Raw genomic sequence first — 18,474 nt, 5'->3', positions numbered from 1 at the left:
GCCTGTGACATGTTGAAGTTTCCCCTGCATCCACCTCCACATTCCCTGGGGCAAGAGCTGGGCCAGAGCCAACCACAACATTAAGCATGACAAGTTAAATGATCTTTGCTGACCTTTCTAGCTACAATCACTAAGGGAAGCACTGCAGTTGCTAACCTAGTACAATGATGGCAAGCCTATGGCACTTGGCACACAGAGTCATATCTGCCGGCACATGAGCCGTTGTCCTAGCTTGGCTCCAAAGTGCATGTGCACACTGGGCAGCTGATTTTTGACTCACGTGGAGGCTCTGGGAGTTCATTTTCAGCTTCCGGAGAGTCTCCAGGGTGGGTGGGAGAGGGCATTTTCACCCTTCCCAGGCTCTAAGGAAGTGTACTGAGTAGTGTTGGGCGAACTTCATGAAGTTCGGGTGAGTGTGCTGAACCCGAACTTTACCTGAACCCGAACAGCAGCAGTGCTTTTTTTGAACTTTCAAAAAAAGTTCGGGTAGAGTTCAGGTTTGTGTTCGGCCAAACACCATGAAACGCCACCGCCTGGGAGGAAAGTGGGGAATCCCATCGTGGGATTTCCCACCTCCTTTTGCTTGTGGCGCTGCAAGCAAAAGGAGGTGGGAAATCCCACAATGGGATTCTGGGGGTGGGGCTTTGATGTCACGGAGACTCCTTCCTCCCCATTTTGGCTGACCAGGAAGTAGCCTCTGTGACATCAAAGCCCCGCCCCCGGAATCCCCTTGTGGGATTTCCCACCTCCGTTTGCTTGCAGCGCCACAAGCAAAAGGGGGTGGGAAATCCCATGATGGGATTCCCTACTCTCTTCCCAGGCGGCGGCGTTTCACGGTGTTCGGCCGAACCCAAACTTTACTCGAACTTTTTAAAAAAAGTTCGGGTTCAGCATGCCAAGCACTGAAAAGTTCAGCACGAACCCAAACTTTGCGAGTTCGGCTCACCCAACACTAGTACTGAGCCCACTGGAAGTCTGGAAATGGACCATTTCTGACCTCCAGAGGGTGTTGGGGGGGTGGGGAAAGCTGTTTTTGAGTTATGAGTATAGGCATTGAATTATGGGTATGGGCACTCATGCAATAACATGCACAAACATGCTGGCTTGAGTAATTAACTCTGACCCTTGGACTGATAAGCGAGCATTTCTCTTGCAGTCGCTGAGGCTTGCAGCCATTTGTACATAAAGAAACCTTTTGCCTTTTTTTCAAGCTTGTGTGTGGATGTGTGTTTGTATAATTGCCTCGTTTGGGTGGCCCATTGGCCAGGCAGAACAATAATTTGGGTACGTCTTATTCTCTGAATGTAGCTTTTTTTTCCCCCAGCCCTAACAAACTGCTAACAATCTTCCCAGCTCTTACCTTGCAGGCTCTTTCATTGTTTCTCTCTGTGAAGAATGTTTTCCAAGCCCTAAGTCTTTGCAGGGTTCTTTTCATTGATCTTACTTGCTCCGAGCAAGTTTCTTTCCAGCCCTAAGAGGTGCTAACGATGTTCCCAACTCTTACCAGCTTGCAAGCTCTTTCATTGTTACTCTCTGTGAAGAATGTTTTCCAAGCCCTAAGTCTTTGCAGGGTATTTTCCATTGCTCTATTTGCTCTGAATATTTCTTTCCAGGTGCTAATGATGTTCTCAGCTCTTACCAGCTTGCAAGCTCTTTCATTGTTACTCTCTGTGAAGAATGTTTTCCAAGCTTTAAATCTTTGCAGGGTATTTTCCATTGCTCTATTTGCTCTGAATATTTCTTTCCAGGCGCTAATGATGTTCCCAGCTCTTACTAGCTTGCAAACTCTTTATTGTTACTATCTCCAAATAAAGTTTTTTTTTTAAAAAGCCCTAAAATAGTCTGCTGGCTAAAGACGCTAGCCAGATGAATACCTGGTAAGCAGATTATTTTCTCTATTTTCCTCCCCAAAAACTAAAGTGCATCTTAAACTCCGGTGCATCTTATACTCTGAAAAATACAGTATTTTTAGGGGTTCTAACTGTTTTTTGATTGTTTTTGTTATATGCCGCCCAGACTCAGGAAGGAATTGGGTGGCTTATAAATCTAATAAATGAAATGAAATGAAATTTGCTTGTCAGAAAGTCACAAAAGGGATGAAATTCAACTGGCTCAGGCAAGGCAGTAGGGATGATTTGAATTGGTTTGCTGGGAAGCCAAATTGTTACCAGTGTGCCACCCTTTACCATACTAGTAGCAATCTGCTATTGCATTCAGGCAAAGCAAGCATACATTAAAAAAAAGAAAACCATTATCCTTTCATCATCAGTCAACCAACTTAGTTGCAGATACAAAGGAGACCAGAAAGTCAGTTTAGGAATGACTCTTGGACAGTTTTCAGTGATTTTAATTTCAATTAGCACCTTAAAATAACTTTTGGATTAACAGGGCAAGGTCAACGGGAATCCAGGAGATGGTGTGATCTCCTGGTCTTCTCTCTACGTTTAACACGGAGTGACATCAGGAAGGAGATCCAGTCCATAGGGCCATAGTGATTATAATGGTTTCTCACATTTCGTGATTTGTTTTGAAATCTACCGGAGAGGCTTAATGAAAGAATCATACACAATGACAGCTATTTTGTAGAACATGGAGTAGGAAAATGTTGTGTAAATGGGAATATTGCCAATCATAGAAACATAGAAGTCTGACGGCAGAAAAAGACCTCATGGTCCAACTAGTCTGCCCTTATACTATTTTCTGTATTTTATCTTAGGATGGATATATGTTTATCCCAGGCATGTTTAAATTCAGTTACTGTGGATTTACCAACCACGTCTGCTGGAAGTTTGTTCCAAGCATCTACTACTCTTTCAGTAAAATAATATTTTCTCATGTTGCTTCTGATCTTTCCCCCAACTAACCTCAGATTGTGCCCCCTTGTTCTTGGGTTCACTTTCCTATTAAAAAACACTTCCCTCCTGAACTTTATTTAACCCTTTGACATATTTAAATGTTTCAATCATGTCCCCCCTTTTCCTTCTGTCCTCCAGACTATACAGATTCCAATCAAGTTTGGAAATCCTGTAAAGATGTCATTACAGATGTCTATGGAGATTTTCGGTCCTCCAGGTCATGGTTGCCCCAAATATGCTTTTTCAAAAGGCAGATGTGTATTGGTATCCTTGTATTCTTGGCACCGGAGTTTGAGAATGAAAGTGAGGAGGGGTTAGAGACCCACCGCACTTTCTCCAGAGTCTTTTCAGAAGATGCAGATTTCATAAGTTAGAGCGATCTGAAAGCATAAAGTTCTTCCAGAACTCAGAGTTCACATATAGCCATGATTTTTTGCAAATATTGTTCGCCATGCCCACTTATACCCAGACTGTCCCTTATATAGTGACAAGTCGTTGCCAAGTTCCCTAGAGTTACTAATGCCAAGACCCCATTCTTTTCATATACTTTTGTTTGGATATAGTTCTCACTCTGGTGTCTAATATGGGCTCGTCCTCTAATTCATCTTCCTCTCCGACTTACTCAATACCATAACTGGGGGTGCGACAGACTCTGGTGGATCCTTAGCCTCTAACTCCTCCTCCCTCTCAGACTCAGGTGTCAAGAACACTGGTCAAGGATACCAATACACATCCATCTCCTGGTCCTCAAAATCCATGACCAGCTGAGCTGGACACGGACCAGTCACAACACTAACAACCAGATGACTGCAAGGAATATAAATCCTTCCATCTTCCACCATTCAGTCAGCTTTGAAGAAACTTCTTGGATGAGAAGTGAAACATCTTCAAAAGAATAATGAAGTCCAATTGTCTTTTGAGAAAGCATCTTTGGTTCAACTATGACCTGCAGGACTGAGAACTTCGATAGAGGTCTTTAATGAAATCTTTTGTGGATTTCCAAACTTGATGAGCAATATTCCCATTTACACAACATTTTCCCTACTCCATATTCCTCCTCCTCTACATAATAGCTGTCATAGTGTGTGATTCTTTCATGGAACACGTCAACACAAATTTTCTTCACCATCACAAAGTTAGTTTAGTTGTCAGCGCCATGATGGTTTTACAAGTGTGACTGATACGTAAGGTGTGGATAATTTTCATCCTCCATGAGTAAAGGTTGGGCCTCTTCCGTGTTTCTTTTCTTCTTTCGAGTCCCTAGCGTGATGAGCCCTTTGATCACCATGGCTATTATGGCACCAATCACAGCCGCTCCGAGTAACCATGGCCAGATCTCACGAGCTTGTTCCAAGTAAGGGGTGAGGAAAGTCCGAAAGGGAGAATCTGTAAAAAAAATAAATAAATAGAAAAAATACAAAATAATATGTCTTCTATTGGACATGAAGTGCCCTTGTCTGGAATCAGAATCTGATCAGAAATCTGGTGAGTTATATATGAGCCTATATCGGTGTTTCTCAATTATTTTCTGTTACGCCATCCCCCCACCCTCCCCAGGAAGAAGTAAACATTTTGCTCCACCCAGCTCTCCGCCGGGTTGATTGTTTGCAAAATTCAGCACGTTTTCGATGAAAAAAACTCAAGTCACTTTTTAGCGTGATTGGGGTGTAATCTGTTAAGTGACACTTTCATTTATTTGGCTTCACGCTGTCCGCTGCCAACATTTTTAAACACAGTAAACCTACTGGTCTTTCCTTGTCTCCTCCCATAGTTAGAGTGAAGTCAAGCATTACATACGCTTCATCCTATTTCCTCGTCTTAGCTTTTGGGAGACTTACGTTTGTCTCGTTATTTCTGTCTCTCTCTTCCTTTCTTTTCCACCCTGTTAAATATTTTTCCATGGTGTCTCTTAAGGGTTTGCTATATGCATTTAATATCTCCCACTCTGTGCTGTGTGCTACTGTTCAATGCTAAAAATCCCTACTCTCTGTGTCCAAAAAAGCACATTCCCCAGGGTAACATACACCCCCTGGCATCACTCCATGCCCCCACCAGGGGGCCCCTCCTCACTATTTGAGAAGCACTGGCCTATGTGTCTGTCTGTCTGTCTGTCTGTCTGTCTGTCTGTCTGTCTGTCTGTCTGTCTGTCTGTCTATCTATCTATCTATCTATCTATCTATCTATCTATCTATCTATCTATCTATCTATCTATCTATCTATCTATCTGACTTCTATGCCGCCCAATCCCAAGGGACTCAGGGCTTACAACAACAGTATTAATACAATAAATAAATACAAAACAGTAAAAGAAGTCGAACATTATCTAAGGCTAAAACATTAATGAAACCCCTTAAAAAAGTTATTACAAGTAATGGCAGTCTCACACTCATATACATACACACCATTCATACAATTGGCCATCGAAGGTAGTACAGTAGTCCCTCGCTATATCGCGCTTCACCTGCCGCGGCTTCACTTCATCACGGGTTTTGAAGTCAGCTTCATTTGAATGATTTTACCACTCAAACAAGCGCTAGAATCCCCCAGCGGGACTCCCAAATGATGAGCGGGGCGGGGGCTGAGCTCCGGCGGAGGCCCGTCCCCTCGTTCAATCCCCCTCGCCAGTGCCGAAAGGAGAAGAAAGAAAGGAACGTGACGCGGCGGGGATTTCCAGACTGGGCTCGAGGGCGGAAGAGGAAGTGCTCGAGGGCGGAAGAGAGAGAGAGAGAAAAAGAAACAGCCGGGGCAGCTCACCAGGGACTTTACAGCTGGGGCAAGGCAAAAAACACAACATTTGGCCGAACTGCTGCAAAGAATAGAGTAAGTAGTAGTGGGTGGGAAAGGTTAGCCGGCCGTTGCTCGCCTCCAGGCATCCGGAGCTGGTGGGAAGGAGGATAAATTCCCCATCGCGGATTTCACCTATCGCGGCAAGGTCTGGAACGTAACTCCCGCGATAGGTGAGGGATTACTGTACCTGCATACTGCTGCTCCAAACCCAGATGATCCTGAGGATCTTCCTGCTTTATCTTGAAAAAAAAACTTATGCTAGGTACCATAAAAAGTCATTTGTCAATCAAAGGCTTTCCCCCGCTAAATCTGACTATAGTCGCCTTCACAATCTCCCTGCATGTATTACTGGCCCCAACTCCCCTGCTGACAGGTACCTGTTCCAATAGCCTTGAAAGGAAATCATAATTACTTTTCCCAAGATTGACTGTTTCTGCGAATAATTAAGTCAATGCAGATAACAGTTGTAATAAGCCACTGCATATTATCGGCAGGATGAGGGGAGAAGGGGCAGCGAAGGGAAAATCTCTTCCTTCCTCATGTCTATCTTTCTCTTTTCAATTACTTTTATTTCCCTTTCCCCGTGACCTCCCCCCAAATTGCCTGGGGCTGAAAAAATACCTATTTTTCTAATCCCTCCTGTTAATTTGACGTTTTAATTTTGTTTCCGGTCACACGTTATTGGCATTTAAACACATATATCTCAAGAAGACTTTTCCTGTGGGCTCTCAACTATAATTAAAGGCAATTGGTCAACCTTCATCATTGTTTCATTGAAATTAAGTAGAAGTTTTTTCAGCACCGCCCGACGGGATCCTCAAAACAACTCTTCAGAAGCAGCTCATTTGTAGCGTTTGTTTGTTGATTAAACTTCATTTTTTTTTAAAGAGAAAACTTTGTCTGGCTGTTCTTGAAGAGTATACACAATTCTATACAGAGGTGCACAGGTTCGTGTCATATAAATTAGAATAGAATAACAGTTGGATGGGACCTTGGAAGTAGAATAGAGTAGAGTAGGGTGGGGTACGGTAGGGTAGGGTAGAGTAGAGCAGAGTGGAGCGGAGCGGAGCAGAACAGAGCGGAGCAGAATGGAGTGGAACGGAGCAGAATGGAGCGGAATGGAGCGGAACGGAACGGAACAGAATAACAGAGTTGGAAAAAATCTCTCTAGTCCAACCTCCCTGCTTAAGCAGGAAACCCTGGACTAATTCGGACAAATGGTTATCCAACATCTTCTTTAAAACATCCAGTGTTGGAGCACCCAAAACCCACTGTTTGTTTGTTTGTTTGTTTGTTTGTTTGTTTGTTTGTTTGTTTTATTGTTTGCTTGCTTGCTTCTTTGCTTCTTTGCTTCTTTGCTTCTTTGCTTCTTTGCTTCTTTGCTTCTTTGCTTCTTTGCTTCTTTGCTTCTTTGCTTCTTTGCTTCTTTGCTTCTTTGCTTCTTTGTATGCCGTCCCTCTCCGTAGACTCGGAGACTAATTGTTCTAACTGTCAGGAAGTTGCTCCTTAGTTCTAAGTTGCTTCTCTCTTTCATTAATTTCCACCCATTGCTTCTAGTCCTGTTTTTAGGTGCTTTGGATGTAATCTGATTGGCTGACAAAAGTATATATACATAATGCGCCTTTGCATAAGTGTGGCTTGTGGCTTGTCTTGAAGGTATTGTGGCTTCGTATGGTTTAGAGTGCCTTGTGAATTAGTGTGGCACTTGTGGTGGCTGAAGACTTGTAGCTGAATATTGTAAATGAGAATAGTAGATAGAGAATTGTGAATACTTTGCATAGTAACTGCTAGAGAGATAGCTACGGCGTAAATAGTGTAGGTTTGCTATGAAAGAAGTAAATATTTTCCTAAGAAACTCTGCAGTAAGTGTCTTCAATTATCTTCAAGATAAAGTTTCCTGATGTTTGTTTGTTTGTTTGTTTGTTTGTTTGTTTGTTTGTTTGTTCGTTCGTTCGTTCGTTCGTTCGTTCGTTCGTTCGTTCGTTCGTTCGTTCGTTCGTTCATTCATTCATTCATTCATTCATTCATTCATTTATATGCCGCTCCTCTCCATAGACTCGGGGCGGCTCACAGCAATAATAAACAATACATAACAAATCTAATAATTTAAAAGAAACACTAAAAGCCCCATTATTAAAAGCAAACATACACACAAGCATACCATATATAAACTGTATAGGCCCGGGGGAGATGTCTCAATCCCCCCATGCCTGATGGCAAAGGTGGATTTTAAGGAGTTTACGAAAGGCGAAGAGGGTGGGGGCAGTTCTAATCTCTGGGGAGAGCTGGTTCCAGAGGTTCGGGGCCGCCACAGAGAAGGCTCTTCCCCTGGGTCCCGCCAAACGGCATTGTTTAGTTGACGGGACCTGGAGAAGGCCAACTCTGTGGGACCTAATCGGTCGCTGGGATTCGTGCGGCAGAAGGTGGTCCCAGAGATATTCTGGCCCGATGCCATGAAGGGCTTTATAGATCAGAACCAACACTTTGAATTGTGACCGGAAACTGATCGGCAACCAATGCAGACTGCGGAGTGTTGGTGTAACATGTGCATACCTAGGGAAGCCCATGATTGCTCTCGCAGCTGCATTCTGCACGATCTGAAGTTTCCGAACATATCCTGGTCTGAGGCAGGCTAGTTAGCTGCTTTGGCTATCTAGGTAGTCTAGCTTCTGCAACATGTTACTCCAACAATCCTCTCAAACTTCTAGGTTTGAACAAACCACAGTATGTTGGATTTATTATTTAAACCCAGAAATCATGGTTTGGGAACTGGAACAAAGCAACTGTGGGTTAACAGCTTACTTTCAAAGTAATTTAACACATACAACTGAAAGAAATGACACCACATGGACGGAATGAAGAGAAACTAGGACTTGTTAGCCAAGCAGAAAAATATTTCTACTTCAAGGAAACTTTACTTTTTAAAAGAAACAAGCTGCATTTATCTGGAGAAGCGAGATGGTCAAAGCGGTGGGCATCACAAGGCCTATATGGAATTGATTAGTACCTGACCTATTTGCTAAAAATAATGCGACTCTCTATCCATTCCCCACAAGACACAAGATTAAAAGGTTTCCTGAAAAAAGCAATTCACAGAGGATCACTCTATCAGAATGCCTACTGGTGTTGGATGGGATGAGGGGCGAGAGAGGGTGGGAAGAAAAGAGATTTAAACATTATGGGGGCTGAAACATTCCCCATCCGTCACCCTTGGTAACTGGTCACCGGGCTCCTTCTACCAAAGCTTAAATGCACTGAACAAGGTTTTGCAGCAGTGACAGGAAAATGGGCTTAGAAACGACTCTTGGTGTATGTATGTATGTATGTATGTATGTATGTATGTATGTATGTAGGTAGGTAGGTAGGTAGGTAGGTAGGTAGGTAGGTAGGTACGTACTTACTTACTTACTTACTTACTTACTTACTTACTTACTTACTTGGTAATGACCTTTAAAGCCCTTCATGGCATTGGACCAGAATACCTCTGGAACTGCCTGCTACCGCACGAATCCCAGCGACTGATAAGGTCCCACAAAGTTGGCCTTCTCTGGGTCCCATCGACCAAACAATGTCGTTTGGCGGGCCCCACAGGAAGAGCCTTCTCTGTGGTGGTCCCGGCCCTCTGGAATCAACTCCCCCCGGAGATTAGAACACCCCCCACCCTCCTTGTCTTTTGCAAGTTACTCATGACCCATCTATATCGCCAGGCATGGGGGAATTAAGACATCTCCCCCAGGCTTTCTTATATTTTATATTTGGTATGTATGTGTGGTATGGTTTTTAAATTGTCGGGGGTTTTTAATATAATTTTATTATTAGATTTGTTCCATTATTATACTGTTTTTATTATTGTTGTGAGCCGCCCCGAGTCTTCGGAGAGGGGCGGCATACAAATCTAATTGAATTGAATTACTTACTTACTTACTTACTTACTTACTTACTTACTTACTTATTAAATTTGTATGCCGCCCCTCTCCGTAGACTCGGGGCGGCTCACAACACTAATAGAAAACAATATGTAATACAAATCTAATAATTAAAACTAAAAACCCATAATTTTAAAAAAACATGCACACAACATACCATACATAAACAGTATAGGCCTGGGGAAGTTATCTCAGTTCCCCCATGCCTGACGGAAGAGGTGGGTTTTAAGGAGTTTACAAAAGGCCAGGAGGGTGGGGGCAGTTCTAATCTCAGTGGGGAGCTAGTTCCAGAGGGTTGGGGCCGCCACAGAGAAGGCTCTTCCCCTGGGACCCGCCAAACGACATTGTTTAGTCGACGGGACCCGGAGAAGGCCAACTCTGGGGGACCTAATCAGTCGCTGGGATTCATGCGGCAGAAGGCGGTCCCAACACTTTGCATTGTGACCAGAAATTGATTGGCAACCAATGCAGACTGTGGAGTGTTGGTTATCAGCTTCAAAGAGCCAGCAAACAGAATGCACATGTATATTGGTAGTCCTGAACTTAAAACCATCTGTTTAATAAGCGTTCATATTTATGACTGTTTTTCATGTGTCAATCCTGAGGCCAGACTAATTGTGGCCATTTTCTTTTTGTAGCTTTTCCCTAGGGCAGGGGTTCTCAAACTTTCTGTGACCCCTTAATACAGTTCCGCCTGTTGTAGTGACCCCCAACCATAAGTCTAGTGCCAATTCTCCCAACAGAGCTTTAAGCTGATTGGCAGTAAGGTCAGAGGGACACCCCCACTGTAAACGCTTGATTGGTCGTATTGTAAAAATATGTTCCAAGAATAGACGCTTTAGCTCCTAACACCATAGGAAATTTGTCTTTTCCCATGGTCTTTGTTGTGGTTAGCTCTGGCCCAGCTCCTGCCCCAAGGAATATGGAGGTGGATGTGGGGGAAACATCCACATGCCACAGGCCTGTTTTGCTCCCAATAGAATCTGCCAATGAAATCTCCTCTGACCAAGGAAGCGTGAGTGACAGGGAAGAGGGGAGTTTGGCAGACAGCCCAGGAGGAGATCAATCTTCCTTATCATCCCTGGATTCTGAACAAGAACTTATGACAGACCCATGCTTGCCGAGAGTGATGCATAGAAGAGAACAACTGAAGGATTATTACAGGAGATAAGTGAGGCCACCTGTGGTTGGGTGGGGCTGCTGTAATTAGTGCTACAGATAAAAAGAGCAGCGTGCTGATTTAGCCTTGTGGAAGTTTATCTGCTTCATAGTTTGTCAAGATCGTGGTTTTGCTGTTTCCCTGTTCAAGACTGTGTGTGGACTTTCTGGACTTTGGAATTTGGATTCAATTTCCCAGTTACTGGGTGAGAAATTGGCTTGCATTTAACCTGTGCCTTATGTGTACCAGAAAATCCCTATGACATTTAAAAAGGGATTTTTTTTTCTGCTTTTCTGTTGATAAAAACCTTTGGTTTTCCTTCTATCATGTGGTGTGTGTCTTTCTAGACTAATTACCCTGTAATTACAGGTGGTTGGGACATGCCAGCAGAACGGGTCTTAGGCAGTGAAGGGCTACAAAAAGTTTTACTACCACACTGTGGTTGTACATTGTTATTTTTATGAAAAAGGACACTGCAGCAGCGCTGTAAGCAAAGGGCAGTCCTTTCATGTAAAAATAAACATTTGCTTGCAGCCCTGCTGCAGCGTCCTTTTCCGTAAAAATAAAAATGTTTATTTTTACGTGAAGACCTCCCTTTGAAGGAGCTGGGGAATCCCTCCCACGAAGAGATTTTGGGGGCGGAGCTTTGACGTCACCGGCAGGTTGCTAGGGACGCCAAGGTGATCACTTCCTGGATTCCATGGAATCCAGGAAGTGATCACCTTGGTGTCCTTAGCAACCTGCCGGTGACATCAAAGCTCTGAACGCCAAGCACGACCCCGAACTTTGCGTGAACTTTGAAAAAAATTCGGGTTCGTGTTCAGCATACTGAACACCGCAAAATTCGGTACAGACCCGAATTGTGCGGGTTCGGTTCGCCCATCACTACTTGCTAACAAACCACAGAAGAACTGTTAGCACTTCCTTAGGGCTGAAAAAAGGCTCAGCTGATTGTCGGAGGGAGCAGCAATGAAAGAAGCAGGCAAAGGGAAGATCGCTTAGCTAGCAAATCACGGAAGATCATGGTAGCAGCATCTTGTTAGGACTAAAAACAGCTTAATAAAAGCTACATTTAGACACACCCAAATTTCCCAATCTGATACTCCCAAATTTCCAGACCACCCAATCTGATACTCCCAAAAATACAGTACTTAAAAGTTTGACATCGTGCTTATGACTATTGGCACATTCCCATGGTTATGTGATGAACATTGATTGATTGATTGATTGATTCATTCATTCATTCATTCATTTAAACATTCAGAAACCTTGCATAAGTTATAAGTCACTATTTTTAAGGGAACTTCAAAAAGTCACTCAGTGAACTGTTACAAGTTGAGGACCACCTGTATTATGCTTCTCAATGAGATCTTATCTCTGAGATTCCTGCTGAGCCCATGAATCAAAAAAGGAAGACTGGCGCAAAAATGTGTACCACCTAGCTTAGAGTGAGGGATCAGATTACCTGGTTCCACGAGGTATTCATAGTCGTAGCCCAATTCTTTGGATGAAATGAAGAATTCCCCATTCCTGTAGAGGGGAATGAATGGGACCATGAAATATCCCCGGTTGTGTCCAATAGGAGCGTTGGCTTCTGGGTAGGCCTGTAGTAGGGGTTTGTGTCTCCGGAGCCACTGTTCATAAATGCTGTGAAAGGAAAATTGGATATGGATATTTCAACAATGATGCTTTTCAAATGTAGAATAGAATAGAATAGAATAGAATGGAATAGAATGGAATGGAATGCAATTTATTTATTTATTTATTTATTTATTTACTTACTTACTTACTTACTTACTTACTTACTTACTTACTTACTTACTTACTTACTAAGCCTTGAAGTAGGGAGGCCATTGAGTTGAACTATGCCCTCCTGTCAAATTAAAGCTTTTTTTAAAAAAATATTTATTTGTTTGTCTGTCTGTCTGTCTGTCTATCTATCTATCTATCTATCTATCTATCTATCTATCTATCTATCTATCTATCTATCTATCTATTTGTATGCCGCCCCTCTCCGTAGACTCGGGGCAGCTAACAACAATGATGAAAACAGCATGTAACAATCCAATCCAATACTAAAATAACAAAAAAAAAACTTATTATAAAAACCAAACATACATACAGACATACCATGCGTAAATTGTAAAGGCCTAGGGGGAAAGAATATCTCAGTTCCCCCATGCCTGACGGCAGAGGTGGGTTTTAAGAAGCTTACAAAAGGCGAGGAGGGTGGGGACAATTCTAATCTCTGGGGGGGATTGGTTCCCAAGGGCCGGGGCCACCACAGAGAAGGCTCTTCCCCTGGGTCCCGCCAAATGACATTGTTTAGTTGACGGGACCTGGAGAAGGCCCACCCTGTGGGACCTAACTGGTCGCTGGGATTCGTGCAGCAGAAGGCAGTCCCTGAGATAATGCAATGCAATGCAATAGAAAGGGATAGAAAGGAATAGAAAGGAATAGAATGGAATGGAATGGAATGGAACACAATTGAATGAATGGTCACAATTCAAAGTGTTGGTTATGACCTTTAAAGCCCTTCATGGCATCGGACCAGAATATCTTTGAGACCGCCTTCTGCCGCACGAATCCCAGCGACCGATTAGGTCCCACAGAGTGGGCCTTCTCCGTGTCCTGTCAACTAAACAATGTCGGTTGGCGGGCCCCAGGGGAAGAGCCTTCTCTGTGGCAGCCCTGACTCTCTGGAACCAGCTCCCCCCAGAGATTAGAACTGCCCCTACCCTCCTTGCCTTTCGTAAACTCCTTAAAACCCACCTTTGTCGTCAGGCATGGGGGAACTGAGATATCTCCCCCGGGCCTATTCAATTCAATTTATGTATGATATGCTTGTATGTATGTTTGCTTAAATAATGGTTTTTTTTAATAATTTAAATTGTAAATTATTAGATTTGTCATGAACTGTTTTATTATGTGGTGAGCCGCCCAGAGTCTACGGAAAGGGGCGGCATACAAATCTAATAAATAAATAAATAAATAAATAAATAAATAAATAAATAAATAAATAAATAAATAAATAAATAAATAAATAAATAAACGCAACAGAACAGAACAGGACAGGACAGAATAGAATAGAATAGAATAGAATAGGGCAGGGCAGGGCAGGGCAGGGCAAGACAGAACAGAACAGAACAGAACATATCAAATTGGCTGTAAGTTGCATTGCTCTAAAATGTGAGGTTGCTGGACGCCTTAGTAAACTACATTTCTTTTTGTCTCAATAAATCTTGTTAAAGAGACACTGCGAGACTGGTGGCTAGAAAAGAATTGCTTTTGGGCTGTGCCAAGGAGCCTGACCAATCACCATGAATCATCATGAAAGCAAAATAAAGCAAGTCCAACAGAAACTCAAGAATTGCTTTAACTCTGCAATGGAAAGCTAACAAAGAAACATCCTTAAGGACTACAGCTTGAGGGCCTCGGAGAAAAGACTCTGTGAAATGGAGATATGGAGAATAGTTTTTTTTTCTGCCCAGAAATCTAAACAGGAAGGTTAGAACATGGAAGAGAAGGTTTAAAACACTAAGGCAAACATGGTCAAATTTGGAAGTCTCTAACCTGGCAGTCAGCTTGGAAAAGTGGGTGATATTTATTATTTATTCATTTGTCCAATACACAAATACATAGGAAGAAAATAGACATGAAGTATTATATATAAAGAAAAGATATAAAAATAGAGGAGAAGATATATGAAAGGAAGAAAAGGTATATGATATATGAGATAAAGGAGAGACAATTGGACAGGGGACGGAAGGCACACTGGTGCACTTATGCATGCCCCTTACTGACCTCTAAGGAACCTGGAGAGGTCAATCATGGATAGTCTAAGGGGAAAATGTTGGGGGTTAGGGGTTGACAACACAGCGAGACCTGAGCTGCCTTCCTTCTATAAATACTGGTGGCTGGGTGTGGTTTGATGGCTCAGCAATTGCCTGCTGTATAGAAACTTCCTGGTGAGTCAGTGGGGTAACACCTGTGGTCATTGATGTAGCTGAGGTATGCTGATTAGTTAATAGTTGTAGATTAGGCGTGATTACAACCATTAACTAATCAGCATACCTCAGCTACATCAACGACCCCAGGTGTTACCCCACTGACTCACCAGGAAGTTTCTATACAGCAGGCAATTGCTGAGCCATCAAACCACACCCAGCCACCAGTATTTATAGAAGGAAGGCAGCTCAGGTCTCACTGTGTTTGCCCTAGAACAAGGACAGAAACACCAGCCTGAAGATAACGAGTGAGACCTCGTCGAAACGTCGCCAGAAATTTCCAAATCCTACACGATATATATATATATATAGCAGTTCAGGGACACAGTTACATTTGCCCTAAAGTGAGCAGTAGCAATGCGGGATTCTAAATTTCTCCCCTTCTTTTAGCCAACGAGCAGGCAAAAGACCACAAGTGAATCTGTTCACAATAGGATTAAAGAGATCTAATAATAGCTGATGCATTCTGATCTCACAGAATTTAGGGGCAATTTGATGAACCGGCGCTTAATCAGAGTATCATGCCCAATTTCTTAAATTGCAAAAGGTTTATAAGGAATATCAAATAAGACTTGGAGATGGGATCTATTGTGGTTGGCTCTGGCCCAGCGCCTGCCCCAGGGAATGGGGAGGTGGATGCAGGGGAAAATTCAACATGTCACAGGCCTGTGTTATTGCCAACAGAATCAGATCAGAGTTTAGTTTCCTCGGATGAAGAAGAAGGTGAGAGTGACTCGGCAGAGGAGGGCTTGGCACACAGTCAAGGCGGTCAATCTTCCTTATCTTCTATAGCTTCAGATGATGACATGTTGGACCCACGCAAGCGCAGAATTATGCGTAGAAGAGACCAAGTAAGGACATATTACAGGAAATAAGGGAGGCCACCTGTGTTTGGGTGGGGCTCCAGTAATTAGGGCTGCTGCTATAAATAGCAGCGTGTGGGTTTGGCCATTGTGGAAGAATATCTGTTGCAGTTTCGTCAGGAATCTTGTGGGCTGGACTTTGTTGCTTTTTCACGCCTTTGAAACCAAAGCAGAGCAGGGTGGGTGTGTGTCTCCCTTCGTTGGAAGAAGAAGGGATGTGAAGTTTCTCCACAGCTGCTGGCTAAGTACTTAATGACTGCTTAAGGGAAATTGTACAGACTATCTGGTTGTTTTGGGGAAGAGTGCTCTTTGCAATACAAAAAGAGTGCTTAGTTTATTTTGACTTTTGTGATAAAGAACATTGTTTTGAATTTTCAAACGTGTGTGTGTCTGAAATTTGTATCCTTGAATTTTCGGGAGGCTCCTATCAGAGAGCCCGGCAGAACAGGATCAATTGAATCAATCAATTTTATTATGTTTGGTGGACTGCCAAGATGTACTGGGATCAGATATAACCAAATAACAGAGTTGGAAGGGACCTTGGAGGTCTTCTAGTTCAACCCCAGTGCTCAAACAGTATGGGTAGAGTTGTTGTAATGTTGTGTTACCTACCTGGGGGGCAGGTACGTCAACAATAAACCCAACTGAACCCCTGAGTCCAACCTCAAGAGGAGAGATTTATTTAGTAATTTATTTTATTAATTGGACTTATACCCAACAAACTCTGGGGCAGGACAAAGACTCTTCCGGACAATAATTGCCACTCCTCCACCCCTTCCCTGGAGTTGTGGATGTTGTAGTACCTGAAACCCATAAGGTCACATCTCCGAGAGGGGAACACCCCCCCCCCCTCATGGCCCAGCCAGGTCTCAGTAGAATACCGAATTCTTCACAGTGGGAATTTGTGAATTCAGGGCACATGCTTTTCATTTAGCGTAAAGTAATCCCATTAGCCAATGTAGGCTAAGGAAATTTCTTTGCAGGAATGATATTAATGTGCCCAGGAAACAAAATAAAATATATTTTAAGTTTCACCAATTATTAACTCCATAAAGCTTCACAAAAGCTGCATAAAAATAGATTGGATTTAATAACTGCAAATGTGGTTTTTAAAAAACGTTGCAGGTCTTTTTACTCCTGGCAATGCCATGAAGATTACTTAATGAAATGTGGAACTTTACATTTTATAGGTATCTTCCTATCCATCATGCTATTCCCATTGGGGGTAAGAATAAAGGAGCAAAAAGTAGCAACCCAAAGCAGTTAGAGATTATTTTAAAGGGGAAAAAAAAACCCTGATTTATGCTAAAATCATTGACTAACATTCTTTATACCTTTCAGTCCTTGTAACCTATCTTAGCTTCTATCACATCCACACACCGCTCCAAACATTTCATTTTGTTCTTTAGAGCTTTTTAATTGAAGAATTAAATTAAATTTTAAAGAAGTCAGAGCTGATTATCAACATCTTTTGTCATCTTTTATTCATGCCAGGAGGATAGACACAAAACTATTCCGTCACCTGGCAAAACCTTCTGTATCCGTTCGGAATTTGGATGGGTTTTACTTTGTTTAATCTTTTCCCTGTTTCCTTCTCCACTATTTTTCCCAGGTTGTGCCTCCTGAGCTAGAAATATTTAGGTCGCAAGAAAGAAATCTCCTATAGAGCTCTATCTATAGATTATAGTCCTATATGAATTCCTTCCTTCTCCTAACCCTCCGATCCCTTTTCCTTCCTTCCTTCCTTCCTTCCTTCCTTCCTTCCTTCCTTCCTTCCTTCCTTCCTTCCTTCCTCCCTCCCTCCCTCCCTCCCTCCCCTCCCTCCCTCCTTCCTTCCTTCCTTCCTTCCGTCTGCAACCCAACAAGTTTTCGGAGAGGGGCGGCATATAAATCCAATAAATGAAATGAAATGAAATGAAATGAACAAGACTGACACAAACTTCAGAGGATAATTAGAACTGCAGAAAAAACAATTGCTGCCAACCTGCCTTCCACTGAAGGCCTGTATACTGCATGAGTCAAAAATCAGAAATGATTTCTCTGCTGTCTTTAACCTCCTAAGTTAGAGGTCTCCAACCTTGGCAACTTGAAGCCTGGAGGATTTCAATTCCCAGAATTCTGGGAGTTGAAATCCACCAAGCTTCACATTGCCAAGGTTGGAGACCCCTATCATAAGGTGCTTATTTTGAGGGTAGAAGTTCCTCAGACAACCAGATCTCAAACCAAAGCCAGCAATGTGTCCCAACTGTGTACAGGAAATCATAGCAAATAAGCAACACCACTTGGTACATGGAGCTTCATGGCAATTTTCAAGTGGTTAATCACTTATTTCGGCCATTAGCTGGCAATTCTGGGCAGAGGTCCAAAGATAGCTAGTCTGCTACATTTTGGAAATTCAATTTGTTCTGCATTGCAATAAACACTGGCTGGACCTGTGCTTCTGAAGCTAATGGGATTTTAGTTAGCCTGCCACTAACCTTTGCACTTAAACAAAATGCTCTGTTATCCTTTGGCGCTCCAAAGCTACTGCAAAATATATATATTTTCCCTGAAATAACCAGATTAAAATATACCATGATTAGGAAAATGCTACGCAATTGTCTTTCTTTCTTTTTTTAAAGAAAAGTCAAAATCGAGGTCGAACAGACCAATAAAGGATGACAAAATTGGGACCAAAGGGTGTTGCTTTCCCTAATAATTCTTCTGTGAATAGTTTGTGATTGCTTCACAAGGGTCCTAAAAAACAATTCCACTCCTTTTATTAGAGTAGGAAATGATGGTGTAGAGTCCGTTCTGCCAATTCCTAAAAATACAGGAATAATAGTTGATTACGAACTCTGTATGTGGATAGATAGCCAGTAGTTATTAATACTTATA

The 18,474-nt window shown here is 42.6% G+C and overlaps 1 protein-coding gene across 2 annotated transcripts in view; it reads right to left on the bottom strand.

Moving 5' to 3' along the window:
- Positions 1-4,020: 4,020 nt before the first annotated feature.
- The window catches only part of TYR (tyrosinase), a 59,849-nt gene continuing 45,395 nt past the window's right edge, over positions 4,021-18,474 (bottom strand). For both annotated transcript variants that reach the window (XM_070751642.1, XM_070751641.1), the window contains 2 exons: positions 12,193-12,374; positions 4,021-4,241 (listed from right to left, as the gene is read on the bottom strand). In XM_070751642.1, coding sequence (XP_070607743.1) covers positions 4,021-4,241; positions 12,193-12,374 — 403 coding nt within the window. The remainder of the gene's footprint in view (positions 4,242-12,192; positions 12,375-18,474) is intronic.

This window comes from Erythrolamprus reginae, chromosome 4, assembly GCF_031021105.1.
Source record: "Erythrolamprus reginae isolate rEryReg1 chromosome 4, rEryReg1.hap1, whole genome shotgun sequence".
NCBI lineage: Eukaryota > Metazoa > Chordata > Lepidosauria > Squamata > Dipsadidae > Erythrolamprus > Erythrolamprus reginae.
Note: the sequence above shows the minus strand (reverse complement) of the source record. Positions and strands in the feature narration are given on the sequence as shown.